This window comes from Ovis canadensis, chromosome 22, assembly GCF_042477335.2.
Source record: "Ovis canadensis isolate MfBH-ARS-UI-01 breed Bighorn chromosome 22, ARS-UI_OviCan_v2, whole genome shotgun sequence".
Lineage (NCBI taxonomy): Eukaryota > Metazoa > Chordata > Mammalia > Artiodactyla > Bovidae > Ovis > Ovis canadensis.
Genome location: NC_091266.1, coordinates 66531306 through 66553216, shown reverse-complemented (window position 1 = coordinate 66553216; position 21911 = coordinate 66531306). Strand labels below are relative to the sequence as shown.

Sequence of the window (21911 nt, the reverse complement as noted above, 5' to 3'; positions counted from 1 at the left end):
CAACCCCACCGGGGCTCAGCCCCCCCCAGACAAGCCCCGCAGCTGCTCCACCCCCTCCCAGCCCCGTGTCTGCCAGGGCGACACCTCATCCGGGGGCCCTGGGAAGCCATGCTCAGCAGCATCCTGGGGGCAGAGATGTGGAAAGGGCCTCACAGCTCAACCCACGGCTCCAGAGAGGAAGCTTTGTTTAAAGTGGTTTTGAGCCAGTGACCTAGGAGGCCAAGTAGATTCAGAAGTAACTAAATGGTGATTACAGTGAAAGGAAAACGTCCCCCATCCCCAACCTGGCTCCTCGCTACCTGAGTGCTGCCAGCAGCCGGCTCTCCAGGCCCCATGCCGTCCAGACGCTCCCTCGAAGCCTCGTCTGTGGCCCTGTGCCCCAAGCTCCCTTCAGCTCATAGGTAGTCAGGGCACTCGAGTCTCCCTTCTTTGCTGTCATGAGTATTTCTGCTGTGAAGACTGTTTTCCTTGAGGCTCTTCTCTTCAACTTATTCCCTGAGTTTATCTCCTAAAAGAGGAGGCCCTGGACCCCTAGTCAGGAGGTCACGCATTGTGGCAGTGTGGCTAGGCTGGTAGTGCAGGGCCGCATCCAAGTCTTTGCTTGTGAAAGACTTCTAGACGCTGCACCCTGGCCTTACTGCAGGGTGAGGTGCATCAGATGGGGCCACGGGTTCAGGGAAGATGAGGGGGTGGCCAGCCCAGGTGCCCAGGTGCCCAGTGCAGGGAGACAGGGAAGGCGCAGGGGTAATACACAGAGTACCCGGTTGCCCGGCAGGACATCTGACACCAGGCAGGGACTTGGGGTTCTTCTCAGAAGTCTTCCTGGGGTTCCCCGCCAGACACTAGTGTCCACCGACCGTTGTAGAGCTGTGCCCGTCAGCAAATAAGCCACGTCCATCACACATGAACTGAGGTTTCTCAGAGTTTTGAAAAGGTTTCAGCTTTAAAGAGAACACCAACAGGAAGAAATAAGGAAAATTGCTTGGATGAGAGTGCCATAATAAAATAAGGGCCGGCTATCTCCCAGGAAAGGCAGGTTCCTTCAGGGAACAGCAGAAGAGTTGCGCTTAGGTAAACGCAGACTGGCGGATGGCAGAGAAGCCAGAAAACAGGGGGGAGCTTGCTTCCATATGAGGAGGGGTGTCAGGAGGGCCTGCAGTGACCGGGCTCATTGGAGGAGCTGGGGGTCTGAAGTGCAGAAGGCTTCCTTTTGGCTGGCTGTGGCCGTCTCTACTGGCTGGGCTGTCAGAGAGTGGGAGGGGAGGAGGCACTTTTTCTGCCTCCATCTGGACAGTAAGTAGAGACACCTGTCTGGGGCATGTGGGCGGGGGGGCCCTCCTGTCTGGGGTAACTGAGGTGCATGGGGGGCATGGGACCTCCCCAACAGGCCTCAGTCTGAGGCCTCTGTGATTCATTTCACAGATCACATGATGATCTGAGTGAACATTATAAAAGTAAATAACTTCCAATATCTTGAGAAGATGTAACATTTGAAAATTAAAATGTAGTAAAAGGACGTCCCTTGTAGCTCAGTTGGTAAAGATTCTGCCTGCAGTGCAGAAGACCCGGGTTCAATCCCTGGGTTGGGAAGAGCCCCTGGAGAAGGAAATGGCAACTCATTCCAGTATCCTTGCCCGGAAAATCTCACAAACAGAAGAGCCTGGTGGGCTGCAGTCCATGGGGTCTCAAAGAGTCAGGCACGACTGAGCAGCTAGCACTTACTTACTTACTTATTATGGAAAAGGAATAAGAAGCAAAAGGGAAAGGATTAAAGAGCTCTTGAAAATCAGAAAGGTGATTTCTGAAAGTGAAAATAAAGTCAGTGAAGAGCTAGAAGGTGAGGTGTGCAGAGATCTCTCAGAAACTTTGTGGAGATGGACAGACAGAAAGCATGGCAGAAAAGCCGAGGCTGCGTGGGGCTGTGCTGGAGATCCAACACCCAGCTGCTGGAGTCACAGCAGGAGGGAGGAGAGAGCTCTCCAGAGAGCAAGCAGGAAAAGAGCGGCGCAGGACAGCGCCCTGCGCAGGGTACTGAGTCTCACGACTGACTCTCCAACACCGCGGCCAGTGAGAAGAATGAAGAGATGCTCACGGCCAAGTGCATCACAGGATAGTCAGGCTGTAAGCATATCCTGTAGCTGCTAGAAGGAAGCTGTCTGCAAAGAAGTAGGAAATAGAAATGCAGCAGCCTTCTCAGGAGCCGTCACTTGAAGCTAAAAGCAAGTAGAGTGGTCTAAGGGGAAGTGGATTCCTACATGTGATTCTAACTCCCCCAGACCTTCAGGCATCCGAGTAAAGAAAGTTACTTTTAAACAGAAAACGTATTTGCCATACATCTGTTTCTAGAAAGTTACTTGAGGATACACTCTGGAAAAATGAAGGAGTAAACCAAAAAAGGGAAAGATGTCGGATGCTGCAGCTAAGAGATTCAGTCTGGAAAAGTTGCCGAGCTGTGCTGCTGGCTGCGGGCGCGGCTGCCAGGATGTAGGGGCAGGACCAGAGGAGGAAGAAGGGAGGAGAGGCAACTGGAAACGCCAGGAGACACGGAAGCAATATGCTGCCTGAGCTGATGCTATCGTAGTGTTTATTGATATTTCTGTGTTAGGACTAGCATTTTGTCAAAGAAGATTTATCCATGGTTACCCAATAAAACGTAAGGGCTGCCAATTTTGACCGCACGAAAATACAGTGAAAGCACAGCTAACACATTTTAGCAGCGGGAAGAGGGAGAGGACAGGTGTGCAAGACCCGCAGCTGGGAGGCTGAGTGGTGGAACCCACTGGAGGGTCTACAGGATACTCCGAGGTACAGAGATAATAAATGGAAATAAAAGCAACGCCAGGGCCAGCTGTGTTGATAAGTCGGGCAAAGGGCAGAAGGACGGTCTGAGGAGGCCATGCTGCGTGTCCCCCATGGTGAGACTTCTGTCAGTTATGTGTGAAGTTCATAACTGGGAAACCAAGAAGGAAGCCCCTTTTAGGAGAGAAAAATGTACCCACTAGGACACAGAGCCGAAGACTGGGGTCAGTTCTTCCTGGGGAGCAGACTGGGAGCTGGGTGGAGCGTTCTTAACCACATAGTAGGTGCCACCTTGATAAAAACTCAGAAGCTAATTTTGAAAGAAAGAAACAGCTGCGAAAAGTCTGCGCTGCGGTGTCTTCGGTGATTGATGAGGCTGACGTCACTGCTTGCGGCAGGCACAGCAGAGCTTCCCAAGGCCCAGAGTGGGGGGCGCCCGTCCACCTTTGTTTCACCAGTGATCCTTAAATCGAGTTTTATTTTAAAACAGCAACTCCTGGCCTAATAAACTAGGCTCTAAATATAGATGTTTACATGTGGCAATAAAGGGCAGGTCCTATGAGACTGGAAGCTTGGTTTTCACGTGACCTTTGAGAACTCATTTGTAGACTACTGCTGTCCTCTCGTGGCGGTTGGTGTCACTGCACCCAGTGGGGCCACCCTCCCGGGGCGTGACCATCGGCTAGCCCCTCTCCCACCCACACTGCGCACCGGCTGTGTGCAGGCCTGGAGCTGGGCGCTGAGAGGCTGGAGAGGCGGAGGCCAGCGGTCTCTAAAGGGCGTGCCGCACTTCATACGGCCCTGCTGGCCGCTCAAAGCCCTGCCCCTGGCCCTAGTCAGCAAGATCCCCAGCCAGCTTCAGCCCTCATGTCCTGCAAATGAGTCACCTTAAAATATATATATATATACACACACACATGCATTTACACATTTCAAATGTTTATGCTATTTTTTTTTCTATTTTGCAAGTTATATAAACAGTGTGGAATTGGTCACAGAGTAAGTTTTATGATAGCATTTCACAACAATAGTGCAAATAGGTTTCAGATCTTGGTGAAAAATAGTGCTGTTACTAGTCACCTAGCATTCTCGCGTGGACGCGTGACACACAGTGCAGCTCACGTGGCTGCGCTCTTTGCGACCCCGCGGACGGCAGCCCGCCAGGCTCCTCTGTCCACGGGATTCTCCAGGCAAGAGTGCTGGAGTGCGTTGCCATGCCCTCCTCCAGGGCAAGTCTGCAATTACCAGAATCCGTTTCATGTTTATACTATTAATGTAAAATATAAACTTCACACCGATCCCTAAAGTAAACCAACAGAGGTCACCTTCCTACTTGGTTTAGCATTTTTAGTTAACATGCTCATCATCACTGCTGGGTCTTTATATCTGGATTTGAGTCACTTTTTCTGCAGTTCTAGCCATGACACTCATACGATTGTGCTGCTGCTGCCGAGTCGCTCAGTCGTGTCCGACTCTGTGCGATCCCACAGACGGCAGCCCACCAGGCTCCCTGTCCCTGGGACTCTCCAGGCAAGAACACTGGAGTGGGTTGCTGTTTCCTTCTCCAATGCATGAAAGTGAAAAGTGAAAGGGAAGTCGCTCAGTCGTGTCCGACTCTTCGCGACCCCATGGACCGCAGCCCACCAGGCTCCTCTGTCCATGGGAATTTTCCAGGCGAGAGTACTGGAGTGGGGTGCCATCGCCTTCTCCGATGCTTGTGCTATTAAAACAAAATTGTAAAACTTGATAAAATACAGGAAGCGTCTGTTTCCAGACACTGGCCAGCAGATGGCCCAAGGCAGCGCTTCCTGCAGGAAGAGACCCTCAGATGTGAACCGCACATGCAGCCTCTGCCTGGGGCAGGGAGGCGGAGGAGCCCCGAGAGGAGAAACAGTCGAGGGGCCGGAGATCAAAGTCGGGGGCTGCCGGGGCAGCTGGACCCCACAGGACGCGAGGCGGGAGGAGGCTCCTGGGGCGAGAAGGCGCGATGCATGCCTGGCAGAAGCAAGTGGCAGAGATGAGGGCGTTCCTGTGCCGACCCAGGAGTCCGGGAGTGTCCACTGAACCTCTCGTATCAGGAAGAGCAGGCCTGAGGGGCAGGGCTGTAAGGGCTCTGAAGATGTTCCCTAAAGCCCGACCCAGATCTCAGTCGGATACGGATGAGCCACAAGGAAATTCACTGGCTGCTGGCTGCCGGAGTGGAACCCAGTCTCCCTTTAAAGGAGGCTCTCAGCCACGCTCTGAGCAATGCAGCCCCCACCCCCACTGCCCAGCACAGCAGCAAAAGTCGCTAGACTCGTGGGAAAATGAAAACGTGTGGCCCAGGAGAAAAAGCAGAGCAGGCTCAGACGTGACACGGGTGTTGGAGTCAGCAGACAATGGGCTTAAAACCATGATTGTAAATACAGGAAAGAAAGGATTTTCATAGACAAATTAGTGTATAGGCGGGGAATTTCAACAAAGAAGTGGGAACTAAACTGGGGAGAATTCTAGAAGTGGCGAGTATGATCTCTGACGTGGACCTGTCACTGGGAGGGCCCGGACACTGGCCAGCAGACGATGGAAACCGAGGCGCAGGAGGGAAGGCGCGAAGAACAGGAGCAGCGCCTTTGGGGGAGGCGGCTGCAGCCGCACAAGTGCAGGTGGGGTCTTGGAAGGTCAGAGGCCAGAGAGCAAGGTGGAAATTGTCTCAAACTGAATTAAAGATATCAACATAGAGATCCAGGATTTTCAGTGAACCCCGGGCAGGATCAACAGATGAAGGAAACCGCACCTGTATTTATTGTAGTCAAATCGCTGGACTACACACTCAGAGGAGACAGGAAAACCCTGAAGGGAAGCAGACGCATCCCACACACGGATGAGATCCAAGTTCTCATCGGGAGCCATGCGGCCCATTGCAAGTGGTAAGAAAGAAAAAGCCTGGTTGATCTAGAACTCTATGTCCACCAAAAATAGTCTTCAGTAAATGAAGGCAAAATCAAGACATTTTAGATTAATTAAAACTGAGGGACTCCATCCCCAGAAGAGCCAACGCGCAGCGCATGTGCTCGGGAGGCTGTCCTGCCTGAAGCGGGGTGGTCCCTGACGGAGAGTCCGCTTGGGAAGCAGCGGCAAACGCCTGAGTGGCGGACATGCGGCTGAGTGTGCACAGCTCTTCCCCCTTCAGTTCCTTAAAAGACACTGGACTGTGTGCTGTGCTCAGCCGCTCCGTCGTGTCTGTCTCTCTTACCCCGTGGACTGTAGCCCACCAGGCTCCTCTGCCCATGGGGATTCTCCAGGCAAGAAGATTGGGGTGGGTTGCCGTGCCCTCCTCCAGGGGATCCTCCCGACCCAGGGACCAACCCCGCACCTCTCACACCTCCTGCACTGGCAGGCAGGCTCTCTACCACCAGCACCACCTGGGAAGCCCTTAAAAGGCGCACGCTGTCTTAAAACAAACGTACATCGTGCTCTGAGATCACTGAGAGATGTGGAAGTAAAGTGTGTGACGGTGGCTGCACAGAGGGTGGGCTTGAGACACACGCGCGTGTGGCGGCCTCCTGTCATCCGTTCAGTGACGTGACGTCAGTTAACCAGACTGTGATCCATGAAGGTGATCACTAGGCAAGTACTACAAACAGAAGAAAACAAAGGCTTATGATGGAAAACCCAATGGAGAGAGAAAGTTGGAAACTAAAAAATATTCAATTAACCCAAAAGGGGGAGGAAAGAAACAGGACACACGAGACAAAAGGAAGAGAGCACGGCGGAAGCCTGCGCCTGACGACGTCAGCAAAGGGGTTAAGAGAGCAGACCAGCACTCCAGGGAGAATGCAGAGGCTGTCCCACTGGACACAAAAAGCAAGACCCAACTGGAGGCCATTTTCAAGAGAGACCCTCCAAATACAAAGACATGGAGGAATAGTTTAAGGGGGCAGAAGATGGACTCTGCTGGCCTCGGGTATAAGAGCACTGGTGGGGCTGTAGGAAGTGTGATCAGGGAAAAGGTTCAATCAGCAAGAAAATGTAAAATCCTAAGTGTGTATATACTCAACGGCAGAGCTTCAAAACTCAAGGAATTAGACACAGTCACAATTACAGCTGTAGATTTCAACATTCTCCTCCAGCGGCAGATCACCCAACTGTCCTTGAAAGACTCTCCCCAAGGACCCTGTCCTGGTCTTCAGGTCTCCAGGACGCCAAGGCCCACTCGGGCGGGCTCTCCCCCACCTCTCGGGGGACGGAGCCAGCTTGCCATTCATCCCTAGAGTGGACTTGACCGGGCCCTGCAGACCCTGATCCTTGCAGGCCGAGGAGCAGCCTCTTTCTCCCCTGGACTCCTGATGGACAGGGTGGCTGGCTGGCGGCTCCTGCATTCAGGTCCCTGGCTTCGGGGTGTCCCGGCCATGGGGAGGTGGGTCTCCCCAGGAACCAGTGCCTTTCTCCTGGAGTGAGTCTGGTGCCGCCAGGCCAAGCTGCAGGAATGCACGTCCTGTGAGTGCCGAGCCGCTGAGAGGAGAGCGCTGCTGGCGCCTGACGTTGCAGAGTCTGAACTGTAGGCTCTTAGTTCTCAGCGCAGAGCGAAGGCCGCTGAGCAAGTCGTGCTCCGGGGCACTGGGGACAGGGACCTCGCCTGGGGCGGGGCCTCCTTCCTTTCACATTGCCTTGCAAGACATCCTACAAAGTAGTCGTTCAGACATTGCGATTCTGTCTCATGGTTCTGTCTCATGACTCAGAGGTTGGTTCTGGTTCCGGGAGGTTCTCGGCTAACTCTGGACGCCCCCAGCACCCTCCCCCACCAGGCGGCTCCTGGGGCCCTCCCCTGCTGCAGCACCTTCCTCCCCGTGGAGCCTCCTGCCAGCCGAGGCGCTTGTCTGTCTCCAGGGTGGAGGTTCAGCTGCTGGCGGAGATGCTGAGCTCGGTGGCCTGCGTCCAGGGCAGGAGCATCATGGAGAACCTCAAGGGGCGGAAGCAGCTGCGCCTGGCGGCCGCCAAGGCCTTCATCGAGAGCGCCAGGTGCGCCTCGGCTCTCGAGGGCCAGTCGCCGCGGGTGGAGATGCTGGCACCACGGCGAATGGTGCTCCGCGGGGACTGTCCCCAGGGGCTGCCCCTCCCCGAGGGCCCTGTGGCCAGGGTCATCTCCTGCCCCGAGCAGCGATCCCCAGGCCACCCCCAGGGTCCCGGGCAGCATGGACGGCCGAACTGGGATGGGCCCAAGAAACCGGGAGCGGAGGGTGGTGTGTGGTCACAGCACCACTGCCGGGAGGAGCCCGCCCAGGCCCTGCGGAGCTGACCTGGGCCCCCACCCCCAGCGCCAGTCGAGGCCAGGCCTTCCCCGCAGGTTCGCAGGCATCGCGGGGAGCAGCGCCCTGGTGATGCTGGCCGCCCGGCACTTCTGGAACGCCTGGCTCCCGCTGCTGTCCTCCGCCGGCAGCCGGAAGAAGTGCAAGAGCGCCGCCCAGAGGCTCATCAGCATCATCAACAAGACGGAGGCCAGGAAGCAGGTGCCGGCGCGCCCGCGTCCCGCCTGCTCGCGCGGAGAGGCGGGCGGCGCGGAGCCGCGGCGCACGGCGGCCGCCTGGGGGCGCGGGGAGTGGCATCGCTGAGGCCCGGGGGGCAGGCGGGCGGCTCCAGCAGGAGAGCGGGGAGGAGGCAGGCTGGGGGCACGGAGCGCCCAGGGCCCAGGGAGGCCCCCGAGGGAGGGAAGGCGGCCGGGGCCCCGCGGCGCAGCCTCCCCGCTGCCGTCGGCAGGTGGGAGGGCGGTCGTGGCCCAGGCGACGGCTTCAGTGGCCCGCACTGCGCGCCTCGCGGGCGGCGACTTTCTCACAGCTCTATTGCGCTGAGGGCTTTCCCCTACTCCTAGTTTCTGGGAGATGTGATGAACTTTTTTTGGATTTTGTCAGACAAGCGCCTTTGCTCCACCAGCTGAGATGACCGTGTGGCTTTCTCCTTTATCCCTTGTGCTAATAGGATGCCTTCTTTATGTGGGACTACCCCGTGTTCCTGGGATGCGGCTCCCGTGGTCATGGTGGATAGTGTTTTACCGAATTTTTGGATTCAATTTGCGATTCGGCAGCGTGTTTTGTTGAGAATTTCTGCCTCTATATTCATAAAAGATATTCATCTATCATTTTCTTTTCTTGTGATGTCTTTATCTGGACCGCCTGTCAAAGTAATGCTGGTCTCATAGAGTGAGTTAAGAGCTATTCCCTTCTCTTCAGTTTTTTGAAGAATTGAGAAGGGTCAGTGTGGTTCTTTTTCAAAACGTTTGGTAGAATTCACCCATGAAGCCGTCTTGTCGAAGAATTTTCTTTATTGGGAGGTTTCTGATTACTGATTCAGACTTTGCTGTTAGAAGTTTGCTGAAATTTTTTGTTTCTTCCTGAGTCAGCTTGGGCGATTTGAGTGTTTGGAGGGATTTCTCTGTTTCTTTTACGTTGCCTAGTTTGTTGGAACAGAGTTGCTACCGATTGGTGGGCTGTGGATGCGGCAGCTCTTTCTGTCACTGTAGGGCTGAGACTTGCTGCCCCCTCCGTTTCTGGTTTTAGTTCCTCGGGCCTTCTTTCTTTCTCTGTCCGTCTGGCTAGAGGTCTGTCCGCTTTGATGACCTTGCGTTGTTTTTCCTGTTATTTTCTGGGCTCTGTATTTAATAACCAACCCACCTTTGGATTTAGCTTTTTTCCCCCACATTCCTTAAGGTGTAAAGTTAGATGGTTGGCTTGAGGTCTGTCTTCTTTCTCAATGCTGGCATTTGCAGCAGTGATCTTCCCCTGAGCCCTGCTTTTATCGTGTCCCGTTAAGTTTTCCTAATGTGCTGTTGATCCCGTTGATTCAAAGCTGTAAAGCTGCCTCAGATGCTTTGTGTCATTAAAAGCCATAAGCTATGTTGAGGGGCTAGTCTGTGCGTGTGTGTGTGCGCCTGTGTGTGCTTTGGTTCTAAGTCAGGGAACCTTGAACTGGAGCAAAATGTGATTCCGCTTCTTGGGACTTAGTATTTCAGAGGTTTAGCTGTGATTTCCATAATTCGATATGGAGCCAAATGAAAAGCAAACTGATGAAATAATAAATTGAAGCTTTGACATCTGTGTCGTTAATCTGTTTTTACTTCAGGAGAAAGGGGGAACGCTGCTTCTGCACCAGTGGCCCACAGCCGACTTCCAAAGTGGAGGGATGACGGAAGGGAGCTTCCTCCCAGGTGTGCGGGCCGGGAAGTGTGCGTGCCTTCAGGCGCTTCCACAGCCTCTGTGGAGCTGGCACAGCCGCGGCTGTGAGCACAGGTGGTGCCAGTCCAGTGCTGAACACAGGGTGGGCACGGAGCGGGCCCTGCAAACAACCAGGAACCCCCGCTGTGCTCACAAGGAAACCAAGCCCTGAGGGCTGCTCTCTGGCTTATTGTGGCAGGTACCTCACACGTCTATAGCCGTAGAAACGTGGAGATACATTTCTGCGGGAAAAAGTGATCTTAAGACAGTAAATACGCTATGATTTATTTCTAAGATAAGACGACTATCTGCTAAAACATAGAGTAGCCCGTCCTTGTCAGCGCAGGGGCCGAGGTGCACACTGGGAAGGCTGAACACGTGGATTTGAGCAGCACCCGCTCCCTCAGGCACTGCAGAGTCTGTGAGAGAGAAACTCTGATTTAAAATAGTGAACGAGAATGTGCCTGTATATAATTATTAAGCTGAGCTCTAGACCCAGCAGTTCGGACTGTTTGCTGGTGCGGCCGGGGGAGACGCAGACAGCAGCCCAGACGCTCGGGACCTGCGAGGAGCCGGGCTGTGGGGAGCCTGTACCCCCGGCGCACCTGGCGCACCCGGCGCCCCGGCTGCACTGTACTCCATTGCTGAGATATGCATCAGATAGCTACAGTGTTAGCAGCTGTAAAAGTTCAAACTATAGGGAAAACGAGAAGCTGGAATTGAGCAAAGCAGTGTTGTGAGGAAAGATTACTTCCTAAAGTTTAGAGTGGTCAAAAAGGCACACTTTCAGACACGTGAGGATTTAAATGGCGAGAGAATAATGGGATATGCAGGAGGTTAAAGAGTGAACACTGGGAAGGTATCTGCACCCAGCTTGGCAGCTAAATGGTACATTGCTGTCTGTGATGCCTGGGTAGTTGCAGTGGTCAGGTTAGGAGACGCTGAGCTGCAGTAACAAAATAGCCTGACTGTGAGGAGCCCTATGGCTCAAGCGTGTGGCTCCACGTTGCGCTGGCTGAGGTGTGAGGAGAACCCACATGGTTCCTGCGTGTCAGCTGTTGACCAGCTTATCTGATCATGAGCCTAAATCCAGCTGCTCCTGTGAATTCCTTCCCAGCACTGACGGGAGGGGCAGAGGGGAGGGGAGCTCAGGGCCTGGGGGGTGGGAGTTGCTGCTGTCCTCTTAGCCGGTAGCTGGATGACGTGCCGGCAGGATCCTGGGCATGTTCACCCCTTTGCTATAGTGATTCAAACACAGGAAAGAGGGCTACATGGTCACTGATGTAAAACAGGACAGCCTGAGCATCTGGGACCAGCTGTGGGGCCTCTGCTTTGATGGACAGTGGGGTTGAGGCCACTTTATTGCTTTATTGACTACACCAAAGCCTTTGACTGTGTGGATCACAACAAACTGTGGATGATTCTTAAAAAGATGGGAATACCAGACCACCCGACCTGCCTCCTGAGAAATCTGTGTGCAGGTCAAGAAGCATTAATTAGAACTGGACACGGAGTAACAGACTGGTACAAACTTGGGAAAGGAGTACATCAAGGCTGTATATTGTCACCCTGCTTATTTAACTTGTATGCAGAGTACGTCATGAGAAACGCTGGACTGGAGGAAGCACAAGCTGGAATCAGGATTGCCGGGAGAAATATCAATCACCTCAGATATGCAGATGACACCACCCTTATGGCAGAAAGTGAAGAACTAAAGAGCCTCTTGATGAAAGTGAAAGAGGAGAGTGAAAAAGTTGGCTGAAAACTCAACATTCAGAAAACTAAGATCATGGCATCCGGTCCTATCAGTTCATGGCAAATAGATGGGGAAACAATGGAAACAGTGGCAGACTTAATTTTGGGGGGCTCCAAAATCACTGCAGATGGTGACTGCAGTCATGAAATTAAAAGATGCTTGCTCTTTGGAAGAAAAGCTATGACCAACCTAGCTGCTGCTGCTGCTAAGTCGCTTCAGTCGTGTCCGACTCTGTGCGACCCCATAGACGGCAGCCCACCAGGCTCCCCCGTCCCTGGGATTCTCCAGGCAAGAACACTGGAGTGGGGTGCCATTTCCTTCTCCAATGCATTAGAGTGAAAAGTGAAAGTAAAGTCGCTTAGTCGTGCCCGACTCTGCCACCCCATGGACTGCAGCCCACCAGCCTCCTTCGTCCATGGGATTTTCCAGGCAAGAGTACTGCAGTGGGGTGCCATTGCCTTCTCCGTGACCAACCTAGACAGCATATTAAAAAGCAGAGACATTACTTTGCCCACAAAGGTCCGTCTAGTAAAGCTATGGTTTTTCCAGTGGTCATGTATGGATGTAAGAGTTGGACTATAAACAAAGCTGAGCACGGAAGAATTGATGTTTTTGAATTGTGGTGTTAGAGAAGACTCTTGAGAGTCCCTTGGACTGCAAGGAGATCCAACCAGTCCATCCTAAAGGAGATCAGTCCTGGGTGTTCATTGGAAGGACTGATGTTGAAGCTGAAACTCCAATACTTTGGCCACCTGATGTGAAGGGCTGACTCATTGGAAAAGACCCCGATGCTGGGAAAGATTGAAGGCAGGAGGAGAAGGGGACGACAGAGGATGAGATGGTTGGATGGCATCACCTACTCGATGGACATGAGTTTGAAGAAGCTCTGGGAGTTGGTGATGGACAGGGAGGCCTGGCGTGCTGCATTCCATGGGGTCGCAAAGAGTTGGACACGACTGAGTGACTGAACTGACTGGCTGGCTGGCTGGCTGACTGGGGCTGAGGCCCAGGCAGCGCCGTGCTGTTTGGAGTGAGTGGTGCATGAGATCTGGGTTCCGGCCTCCACCCTGGGCCTGCAGGGCTGGGGAAGCCTGGAGAGGCAGGGTGCAGTGGGGCGCCTGGCGGAGATGAAGCTGTGTGGGGAGGGGGACAGCAGGGCAGGGGTCGCCGTGAGGACCCCTGAGCCATTGCCCCCAAGAGGACTGAAGCATTTGCCCCGAGGCTGGCCCTGCAGGGCAGCCCTGTGCGTGTCTGAGGCTCACGGAGTGCGAGCCCGTCAGACTGCAAGCGCGTGGTGGCCGGGCGCACACGCGGCCCTGCCGGCCGCCCGGCTCTGAGGCAGGTGCCTTGGCGGCCGTGTCCCCAGTGCTTCCTGGGGCTCCTGGTCCTGCGGAGGCCTGGGTGGGGTCTCCTCAAGCGGCTCGCGCCCCGCTCCCAGGACCATCGCCCGGCACCCTGGTGTTCCCAGGGCCCCCTGAGCGCCCCCTCCCACCGCAGGGACCGAGGACGACCTGTCGCTGCGGGCCGCGTTCTACGGGCTGCTCTTCCACAGCCACGCTGACCAGGGCGACTGGGAGGGCGGCCTCAAGGTGCTGGACGAGGCCATGCAGGTGCTGCCGCGGACGGCGCACCGCCTGTGAGTGCCCAGCCCCGGGGAGCCCCACACAGCCCTCCCCAGGGTGCCCACCCCACAGCCCCCCAGGGTGCCCCCCACAGCCCTCCCCAGGGTACCTCCTCCCCACAGCCCTCCCCAGGGTGCCTCCTCCACACAGCCCTCCCCAGGGTGCCCACCCCACAGTCCCCCAGGGTGCCTCCCCCACCAAAGCCCCCCAGGGTGCCTCCCCCCACAGCCCTCCCCAGGGTGCCCACCCCACAGCCCTCCCCAGGGTGCCCACCCCACAGCCCTCCCCAGGGTGCCCACCCCACAGCCCTCCCCAGGGTGCCTCCTCCCCAGCCCCCAGGGTGCCTCCCCCCCACAGCCCTCCCCAGGGTGCCCACCCCACAGCCCTCCCCAGGGTGCCCACCCCACAGCCCTCCCCAGGGTGCCCACCCCACAGCCCTCCCCAGGGTGCCTCCTCCCCAGGCCCCAGGGTGCCTCCCCCGCAGCCCCCAGGGTGCCTCCCCCGCAGCCCCCAGCGTGCCTCCCCCCACAGCCCTCACTCTCCTCTTTCCTCTGGTGGTTTTATTTCCCTCCTAAGAACTCAGCACAAGAAGAGAGAGGATTTAACACCCAACATACACAAATGATAAATTAACGACACAGTGCAGCACACTATTTCCAAGAGACTCAGCTTCTGTTTTGTTTTCTCTTTGTAAGTGGGAACATGGACGAACACGTCCATCCCGCTGCATTCTGCATGTTTGCGGCTTTTACCGCTCAGTTCAGGCATTAATTTCTCCCTGACGTTTCTTCAGCCTGATCTTCAAACACATGGTCATCGTGAAGGCCAAGCTCGGCCAGAGCTTCCTGATGGAGATCCAGAAGTTCAGGGACCAGAGCGAGGAGTACCTGGCCCACATGTGGCAGCGCCTGGCCCTCAACTCCAAGAGCGTGCACGGCGAGCTGACCTGCTACCACAACGCCATCCAGGCCCTGCAGGTCAGCGGGGCGCGGCTGGGGGCCCGCGCGTGGGCTGGGGAGGCGCCTGGTACCTCGGGAGGAGAGTGGGGCAGGGGGCAGAGCCAGGCCTGAGATGCCGTCCTCCTGCCCGAGGGACGTGGTCCTAGCGAGGCTGCGGGTGTGAGGGGGAGGTGGGGGGGTGGCCAGCGGGTCAGGGAGGACACAGGGATCTGCAGAGTTTGGGGTCCTTGGGGACAGCCCACAGCCCCAGAAGCTAAGACACAGGCTCCTCTCGACGCACTTGGAGATCTGCGGAAGGGCAGGCGCCCCGATTTGAGCACTCTCAGGTTGGGGTGTCCCCCAGGAAAGGGTCTAAGCACAGGCTCCTGTGGTCAAGCAGAGGCCTGGCTCCCCAACAAGGGCCCATGGGCGCCCCTGCACCTCCTGAAGCCAGGCCAGGGCTCCCAAGGCCAGGTGGGCGCTGCTGGCCAAGCTTCTCATAAATTCGCAGGGCTGTGCAGCCCCCGTCTCAGTCCTTTTCAGAACACTTCGGCACCCCCAACCCCCAGGTCGGTTGGCACCCTGTCCCTCCCCACCTCCCCGCCAGCCCCAGGGAGCCAGGGTCACAAGGATGGGAGCAGGCCGGCAGGTACCCTGGATCCGACCGCCCTCCCTGGGCCTCGTCTGGGGAGGCACACATCAGGGCTTCGCTCCCAGCGGCTGGACAGCCTTCCGTCCTGTGGACGGACGTTGTGGCCCCGGGCCTGTGTGTTGCCCCCACTTACTGGCTCTGTGACATGCGTGTGCAGGGGTTTGCACAGATGCGTGTGCAGCTGTTCTCTTGGGCACATACCTGGGAGCGGACTGCCAGGTCACGTGATGACTCTCTAACTACTTGAATCCTGGTATGACTTGTATTTCCCTAGCAACTAGTAGCAAGCATCCTTTCATGCCCTTGCTGGCCATCTGCATGTCTTTGGAGAAATGTCAGATGCTTTGCACATTTTTAAATTTGGTCATCTGTCCACTTATTATTATTCAGTTCAGTTCAGTCGCTCAGCCGTGTCCAACTCTGCGACCCCATGAACCACAGCACACCAGGCCTCCTTGTCCATCACCAACTCCTGGAGTTTACTCAAACTCATGTCCATTGAGTCGGTGATGCCATCCAACCATCTCATCCTCTGCTGTCCCCTTCTCCTCCTGCCCTCAATCTTTCCCAGCATCGGGGTCTTTTCCAATGAGTCAGCCCTTCACATCAGGTGGCCAAAATATTGGAGTTTCAGCTTCAACATCAGTCCTTCCAATGAACACCCAGGACTGATCTCGTTTAGGATGGACTGGTTGGATCTCCTTGCAGTCCAAGGGACTCTCAAGAGTCTTCTCCAACACCACAGTTCAAAAGCATCAGTTGTTTGGTGCTCAGCTTTCTTCACAGTCCAACTCGCACATCCATACATGACCGCTGGAAAAACCATAGCCTTGACTAGACCGATGTTTGTTGACAAAGTAATGTCTCTGCTTTTTAATATGCTGTTTAGGTTGGTCATAACTTTCCTTCCAAGGAGTAAGCGTCTTTTAATTTCATGGCTGCAGTCACCATTTGCAGTGATCTTGGAGCCCGCCAAAATAAAGTCAGGCACTGTTTCCACTGTTTCCCCATCTATTTGCCATGAAGTGATGGGACCAGATGCCATGATCTTAGTCTTCTGAATGTTGAGCATTAAGCTAACTTTTTCACTCTCCTCTTTCACTTTCATCAAGAGGCTCTTCAGTTCCTCTTCACTTTCTGCCGTAAGGGTGGTGTCATCGGCATATGTGAGGTCATTGATGTTTCTCCCGGCAACCTTGAGCCCTGCGTTTCTTATTGTTGGGCTGTAGATATTCTTAGTGTGTTTTGGATACAAGCCCCTCATCAGACACATGACTTGTAAGCGCTTTCTGTCGTCCGTAGGTTGTCTTTTCAGCTACTTTCTTTCTTCTCGATGCTGTCATTTGCAGCACGAACGTTTATCATCGTGACGAAGTCCAGTTAATGTATCTTTCCTGCTGCTGGAGCTTGTGCCTTCAGCTTTGTATCCGATAAACCGAACCGCCACCCTCGGCCTGGAGCTTTCCGCCTTTGCCGCAAGGCTGCCGTGCCTGCAGCTCTCATGGCTAAGCCCTGGCTCCATCTGGAGTCCAGTCTTGCGTCCGCTGGGACGTGAGGTCCTGCTCTGTCTGTTGGTCTGTGGCTCCCAGTCTTCCCAGCTCCACTGTTGAAACGATGACCATTCTCCCTTCCACGCCACTTTCCCCCATCACCTGCCTTGCACAGCTCCTGTCAAAGCCACCAGTGGCCACCACGGCCATTCTTAGGCCCCATCTGAGCCCTTCTCTGCGCTGATGGTCAGGTGTCACCTGGCTTCCAGGCCGCCCTCTCGGGCTGTCTGCCCACGTGCTAATGAGGGGGAGGACCTGCTCAGGGCTTGCATACTCCGTTCAGCAACACAGCCCCAACCCACCCGCCCGCCCGCCTGCCCACCAGGTGGCGGTGTCAGGCAGTGTCCTAAGCTGGTCCATCCCGCCCTTGTGTTCCCCTGGCCCGGGTGCCTGCCCCTGCCCTCAGACTCCTGCCCCTCCGGCCACACGTCCTCCTAGGCGTGGGTTGTGGGGCCCAGTCTGAGGCCCAGCAGGTGGAGGATGGGCGGGCTCCTCGGGGCGGGGGCGGGGGGCAGCGCCTGCCATCCTGCGGCAGTGAGTGATCAGCAGTGTCGGGTCTGAGCCGGCAGGCCTCGGGTGCAGCACCTCCCCTGCCCTCCGCGCCCGTGGGCCACGTGCTAGAGGAGCCCCCGCGGAGGTCAGAGCGCCGGCAGGGAGCCGCTGAGGCCTCCGTTGCCCCGGGGGCGGGCAGGAGGGGCACGTGGGGCCTGCCGGGGGCCTGGTGGGTGGGCCGTGGGGCGCCCACGGGGCGCGGAGGCCGGGGACACTCGCCAGCCTTCCGCCCTGCTGCTGGTCGCCCGTGGCGGTCTGGCCGAGCCTGGTGGGCGCCCTCTGCTCTCGCGGGGGAGGAACCCGACGCCCGCGGTGCGCTCTGCGGTTGCCGCGCGGCTGCCGCGGGTTCCAGCCTTTTCTGTTGGATCCCGAAGAAGCCGGAGAGCCAGTGGCAGAAGGTGGACTACATCATGGAGTTCAGCGAGTGGCTGTACTACAGGCAGTTCCCTCTGGAAGACGTGGTTTTCCACCTCAAGTGGGCGATCGACATCCTGCTGAGGATGCACCCCGTGGGGCGCGTCCCCGAGCCGGCCGGTGTGGGGGCCGCGGGCGCGGAGGATGCAGGTGAGGGGCGCCTCCGGCTGGGGGCGGGCCACCCGCCGCTGGGGGCTCCTGGGCACCGCCGTCCCCACATCCCCCTTCCGGGCACGCTCCCTGCGGGCTTGCCCAGGTCAGGGCCCTGCCGCGCTCGCTGGGTGCCCATCCTCGCGTCCACTAGAGCCCGTGCACCGGAGGCCCAGCCCAGCACCGTGAGGGAGGGCGGCGGCTGACGGACTGAGCCGAGCTCGCTTCGGGGAGGCAGTCAGGCGGTGGTGGCCGCTCAGCAGCTGCTCTGGGTGCCCACTCGGGGGCAAGCGCGAGCGCCGTCACTAGAGGGTGGGCCCCGCCCCCGGCCCCCGCCCCCCCCAGGAGGATGGTGCCCCGAGCAGCAGAGGGCCCCAGGGCCGCTGACCAGCATTCCCAGCCCCAAGGCGGCCGCTTCCTAGACCTGCAGAGTTCAGGATGGGAGAGGGGCCGCCTCCTGTCTGCATCAGCTAGAGGCTCAAGGGCTCGTCCGCTTGGTGTCGAGCCCCTTCTGGGTGTGTCCGCACGCCCAGCTCAGCCAGCTAGAGGGAAGCATGGTGGGTAGGGGGCTCCAAGTAGACCCTGGAGCCCAGACCTCTACCCCAGCCTGGGATGTGGCCAGTGTCCCTGCAGGCAGGCTGGGGAGCCCTGGGAGGCCCGTCCCTGAGGCCGACCTTGAGTCCTGGGAGGAGGGCGCTGCCCTCTCTGGAAGAGAACCAGCCCCAGGCTGGGGGCCAGCGGGCCCTGGGCCAGTCAGTGCCCTGTCTTCCAGACGAGCAGGTGTCCACTCTGGGGGCCGTGGAGGGCCCCGGGGACCCAGGGCCCCCCTCCCTGCAGGAGCTGCAGAGCGTGCGGCAGCTGGAGACACTGGCCCGCGCCTACACGCTACTGGCCTTGGTGGTGTCCCCAGGCAGCGCTGGCCACCAGGACTACTGCCTCCAGGTCTACGCCTTCCTGCACCGCATCTGGCAGGTGAGGCCCCTGCCGTGCTCCCAGGGGTCTTGGTCTCTCCTGGGACCACGTCCCTCCCCTCCTCCACAGTGCCCCCTGCCCCCTGCTCTGGAGACTCAAGGGGGCTTACTCCTCTGCAAGACTCAGGCCAGTGCCTTTGCCCAACCACCCCCAACCCCTGCTTTCCCACCGCATTGCCCCTGGGCTTCCAGAGCCCTCTCTGCACCCCTTCACATAGCCGCCTTCCTACCACCTGTCTACAGGGCCCCCAGGGCAGCTTCTGGTGGCCTCGTCTTCTCAGGAACCTCCCTGAGCTGTGACCCCCAGCAGGACAGTGTTGGCAGGACAGGCCTCTCTTCTTGGGGCACGTTCGCCCCCCGCCCCCAGCCATGTGATGGGGACAACGGGGCATCTGGCATCGGGAAGGACGAGGAAGGCCGTCCTTGTCTGCAAGATGCCCCAGGCCCCCTACCCCCCGTGCGGTTGCAGTTCTTTTAGGAGAACCATTAAAAGTCACTGGAGTGTGCCCTTCATTCAAGACATTAACTCATTTCATGGGACTGACAGACCCTTCTTAAGGGTCAGCCACGCATATCTGCAGGCCCAGAGTCCTGGAGGAAGTCTGCTGAGTGCCCGTGGCCTGTCCGCGCCCAGCCGTGGGGTCCTCAGCCTGCTCTCAGATCTGCATGGCGGGAGGGAAGCCCGCATCTGTCACTGCTGTTCAGTCACGTCAGACTCTGTGCTGCCCCGTAGACCATCCTCCACCACCCCGGAGCTTGCTCAAGCTCAGTCCGTTGAGTCGGTGATGCCATCCAACCATCTCATTCTGTGTCATCCCCTTCTCCTGCCTTCAATCTTTCCCAGCTTCAGAGTCTTTTCCAAGGAGTCAGTTCTTTGCATCAGGTGGCCAAAGTGTTGAAGCTTCAGCTTTAGCATCAGTCTTTCCAATGAATATTCAGGACTGACTTCCTTTAGGATGGACTGATTGGATCTCCTTGTCCAAGGGACTCTCAATAGTCTTCTTGAACACCACAGTTCAAAAGCATCAATTCTTCGGTGCTCAGCTTTCTTTATGGTCCAACTCTCACATCCTTACATGACTACTGGAAAAACCATAGTTTTGACTAGATGGACCTTTGTCAGCAAAGTAACGTCTCTGCTTTTTAATATGCTGTCTAAGTTGGTCATAGCTTTTCTTCCAAGGAGAAAGCATCTTTTAATTTCACTGCTGCAGTCAGACATTAACGTGGCAAATTTGGATTTCTTTTCACAGGTTTCTTTCTCAACAGCAGGAAAATCCTCTTCAGAAAGTAGAATTTCAGCAGTAGCAAGCTCACACTTGCTGTTGCCTAAAAAAGAGAAGGAGAAAAGCAGAGATAGAGACAAGGACAAGATCAGAGACAAGGAGAGGGACAAGGACAAGGGGAGGGATCCGAAGCAGGTGACTGCACCCTCCGAGCGGGCAGGCTGCATCCCAGCCGCCCCTGCAGGTCCTTAGGCCAGAGGCTGGGCCTCGAAGGGCGAGGAGCACCCTGGCTCGTCTGTCCGCTTTCCCGCCCTGGGAGGTGGGGCGGCCTCAGTGCCCCTGCCCCAAGTGTCAGGAGGCTGACACGGGCGGGTCTGGCTTTGCCCTGGTGATCAGCTGCTTTCCCGGAGCGCTGGCCGTGCGGGGCAGGGCAGCCCTTTCTCTGCATCCCGTGGGGCCCTGTGCGTGTCACTTCATCAGCTGGAGGGACTGCCTCCACCCTGGCCATCCTGCTGGCCTGGACCCTCGGGAGACACCCTGCCTCCTTCCTGCAGCCCTGCTGAGCTGGGATGTGTTGGTCGGGGGGGGGCCGTGTCCAGGGCACAAGGCTCCGAGTGGCTGTGGGAAGTGGTGTCAGCTGTCATCTGTGGCTTGGATGTCTCCAGGGAGCCCCACCACACACCCATCCCCAGAGGGGCTGCCTGCCCGGGGCTCACGACCTCCACTGCCACGGGGCCCCCTGGGTGTCTGCCTCCAGCTCCACCTCCCAAAGCAGAGCCTGGCTTCTTGCTTTGCAGTTCCAGAGCTCTGCTCCTGGCAAATGCCTCGAAGACTTGCCCTCAAGCCTCGAAGAGTGGGCTTCCTATGCCTGCCCCGAAGAAGTCATATCTGTATTCAGACAGGATCAGAGCGACTTTACCATCAACTCGTCAACTATCCAGAAGCCGGTGAGTGGACCCAGCGCCTCTCCCCCAGGCCTGCGTCCCCGCGTCCTGCCTGCTGGACTTGCTGTGGGCCCAGAGAGTGTGTCGGGCCCCAGGCCCTCCCCAGGCCCCTCTGCGGGCACCTGTGCCGCACGCATGCTCCCTGGGCAGGCCACGCCCCTGTGCCTGTGGTCCAGCTGCGCCCCAGGGCGTCTGGTGCTGCTGAGTGCTCCGAGCAGCGGGAGGGCCTTCCCCACAGCTCCGGAGGTATGGCTTCAAAGCTTGGGCTGCTGTCGAGGGTCTGCAGGCCGCACTCCCCCCTGGTGCCCGGGAGGGGCCTCCCTGCCTCCACCAGCAGCTGGGCTCCCAGGCGTGTGCCTCTGTGCGCACACGGCTTCTGCTCTGTGTCTGTCTCGTCTCCCAGATAATTTCGGTCGTTTCTCCGTGGTCTCTGTGGATTTCACGTGTGCATGCACAGTCTGCGCTTCCTCTGCAGACGTCTTCCCTGACTTGGGCTCGTCACACTGCTCCCTCGCCTCACCTTGCTTGCCTAGTTGCCTCCAGCTCAACACCACCGGTGGCGAGGCCTCCTGGTCTTAGCAAGACTCATGTGACCGATGCAGTTGGGTGTTCATAGACACTCTTCACTGGTTAAGCGAGTTCTTTTGTTTCTATTTGCTAAGAGTTTTAAGCTTAAACAACTATGAAAGTGAAAGTTGCTCAGCCGTGTCTGACTCTTTGCAAACCCACGGTCTATACAGCCCCTGGAATTCTCCAGGCCAGAGCACTGGAGTGGGCGGCCTTCCCTTCTCCAGGGGGTCTTCCCAAGCCAGGGATCGAATGCAGGTCTCCCGCGTGGCAGGCGGACTCTTCACCAGCTGAGCCACAAGGGAAGCCCCACAAACAGCTACAGATTCTCACTAAATATTTTTCTCTATCTGTTCAAATGGTAATTTTTTTTCGCTTTCATTCCTTCAACTTGGTTGAGAGGTTTTATTCATTTCATTTATCATCAGGTTCGACAGGCTAATGTTTTGTTTGGGGTGTTTGCCTCTATGTTGATGAGAAAAGTTGGTGTTCAGTTTTCCCTTCTCACTACATGCTTGTCAGGATGGGGTGAGAAGTTACGCTGACCCCAAGCTGTTTTCTGCTCCCAGTGCTTCTGACCCCGAGC

The 21911-nt window shown here is 57.0% G+C and overlaps 1 protein-coding gene across 11 annotated transcripts in view; it reads left to right on the top strand.

The window, feature by feature from the left end:
• Positions 1–21911, top strand: part of CFAP46 (cilia and flagella associated protein 46) — a 96070-nt gene that overhangs the window by 35335 nt on the left and 38824 nt on the right. For all 11 annotated transcript variants that reach the window (XR_011252212.1, XR_011252214.1, XR_011252215.1 and 8 more), the window contains 9 exons: positions 7666–7797; positions 8123–8285; positions 9892–9976; positions 13237–13375; positions 14155–14338; positions 17428–17617; positions 18390–18589; positions 19842–20009; positions 20612–20761. Coding sequence is in view for 7 of the 11 variants with exons in the window: in XM_069568007.1 (XP_069424108.1) it covers positions 7666–7797; positions 8123–8285; positions 9892–9976; positions 13237–13375; positions 14155–14338; positions 17428–17617; positions 18390–18589; positions 19842–20009; positions 20612–20761 (1411 nt within the window). In the remaining 4 variants the exon portion in view is untranslated. The remainder of the gene's footprint in view (positions 1–7665; positions 7798–8122; positions 8286–9891; positions 9977–13236; positions 13376–14154; positions 14339–17427; positions 17618–18389; positions 18590–19841; positions 20010–20611; positions 20762–21911) is intronic.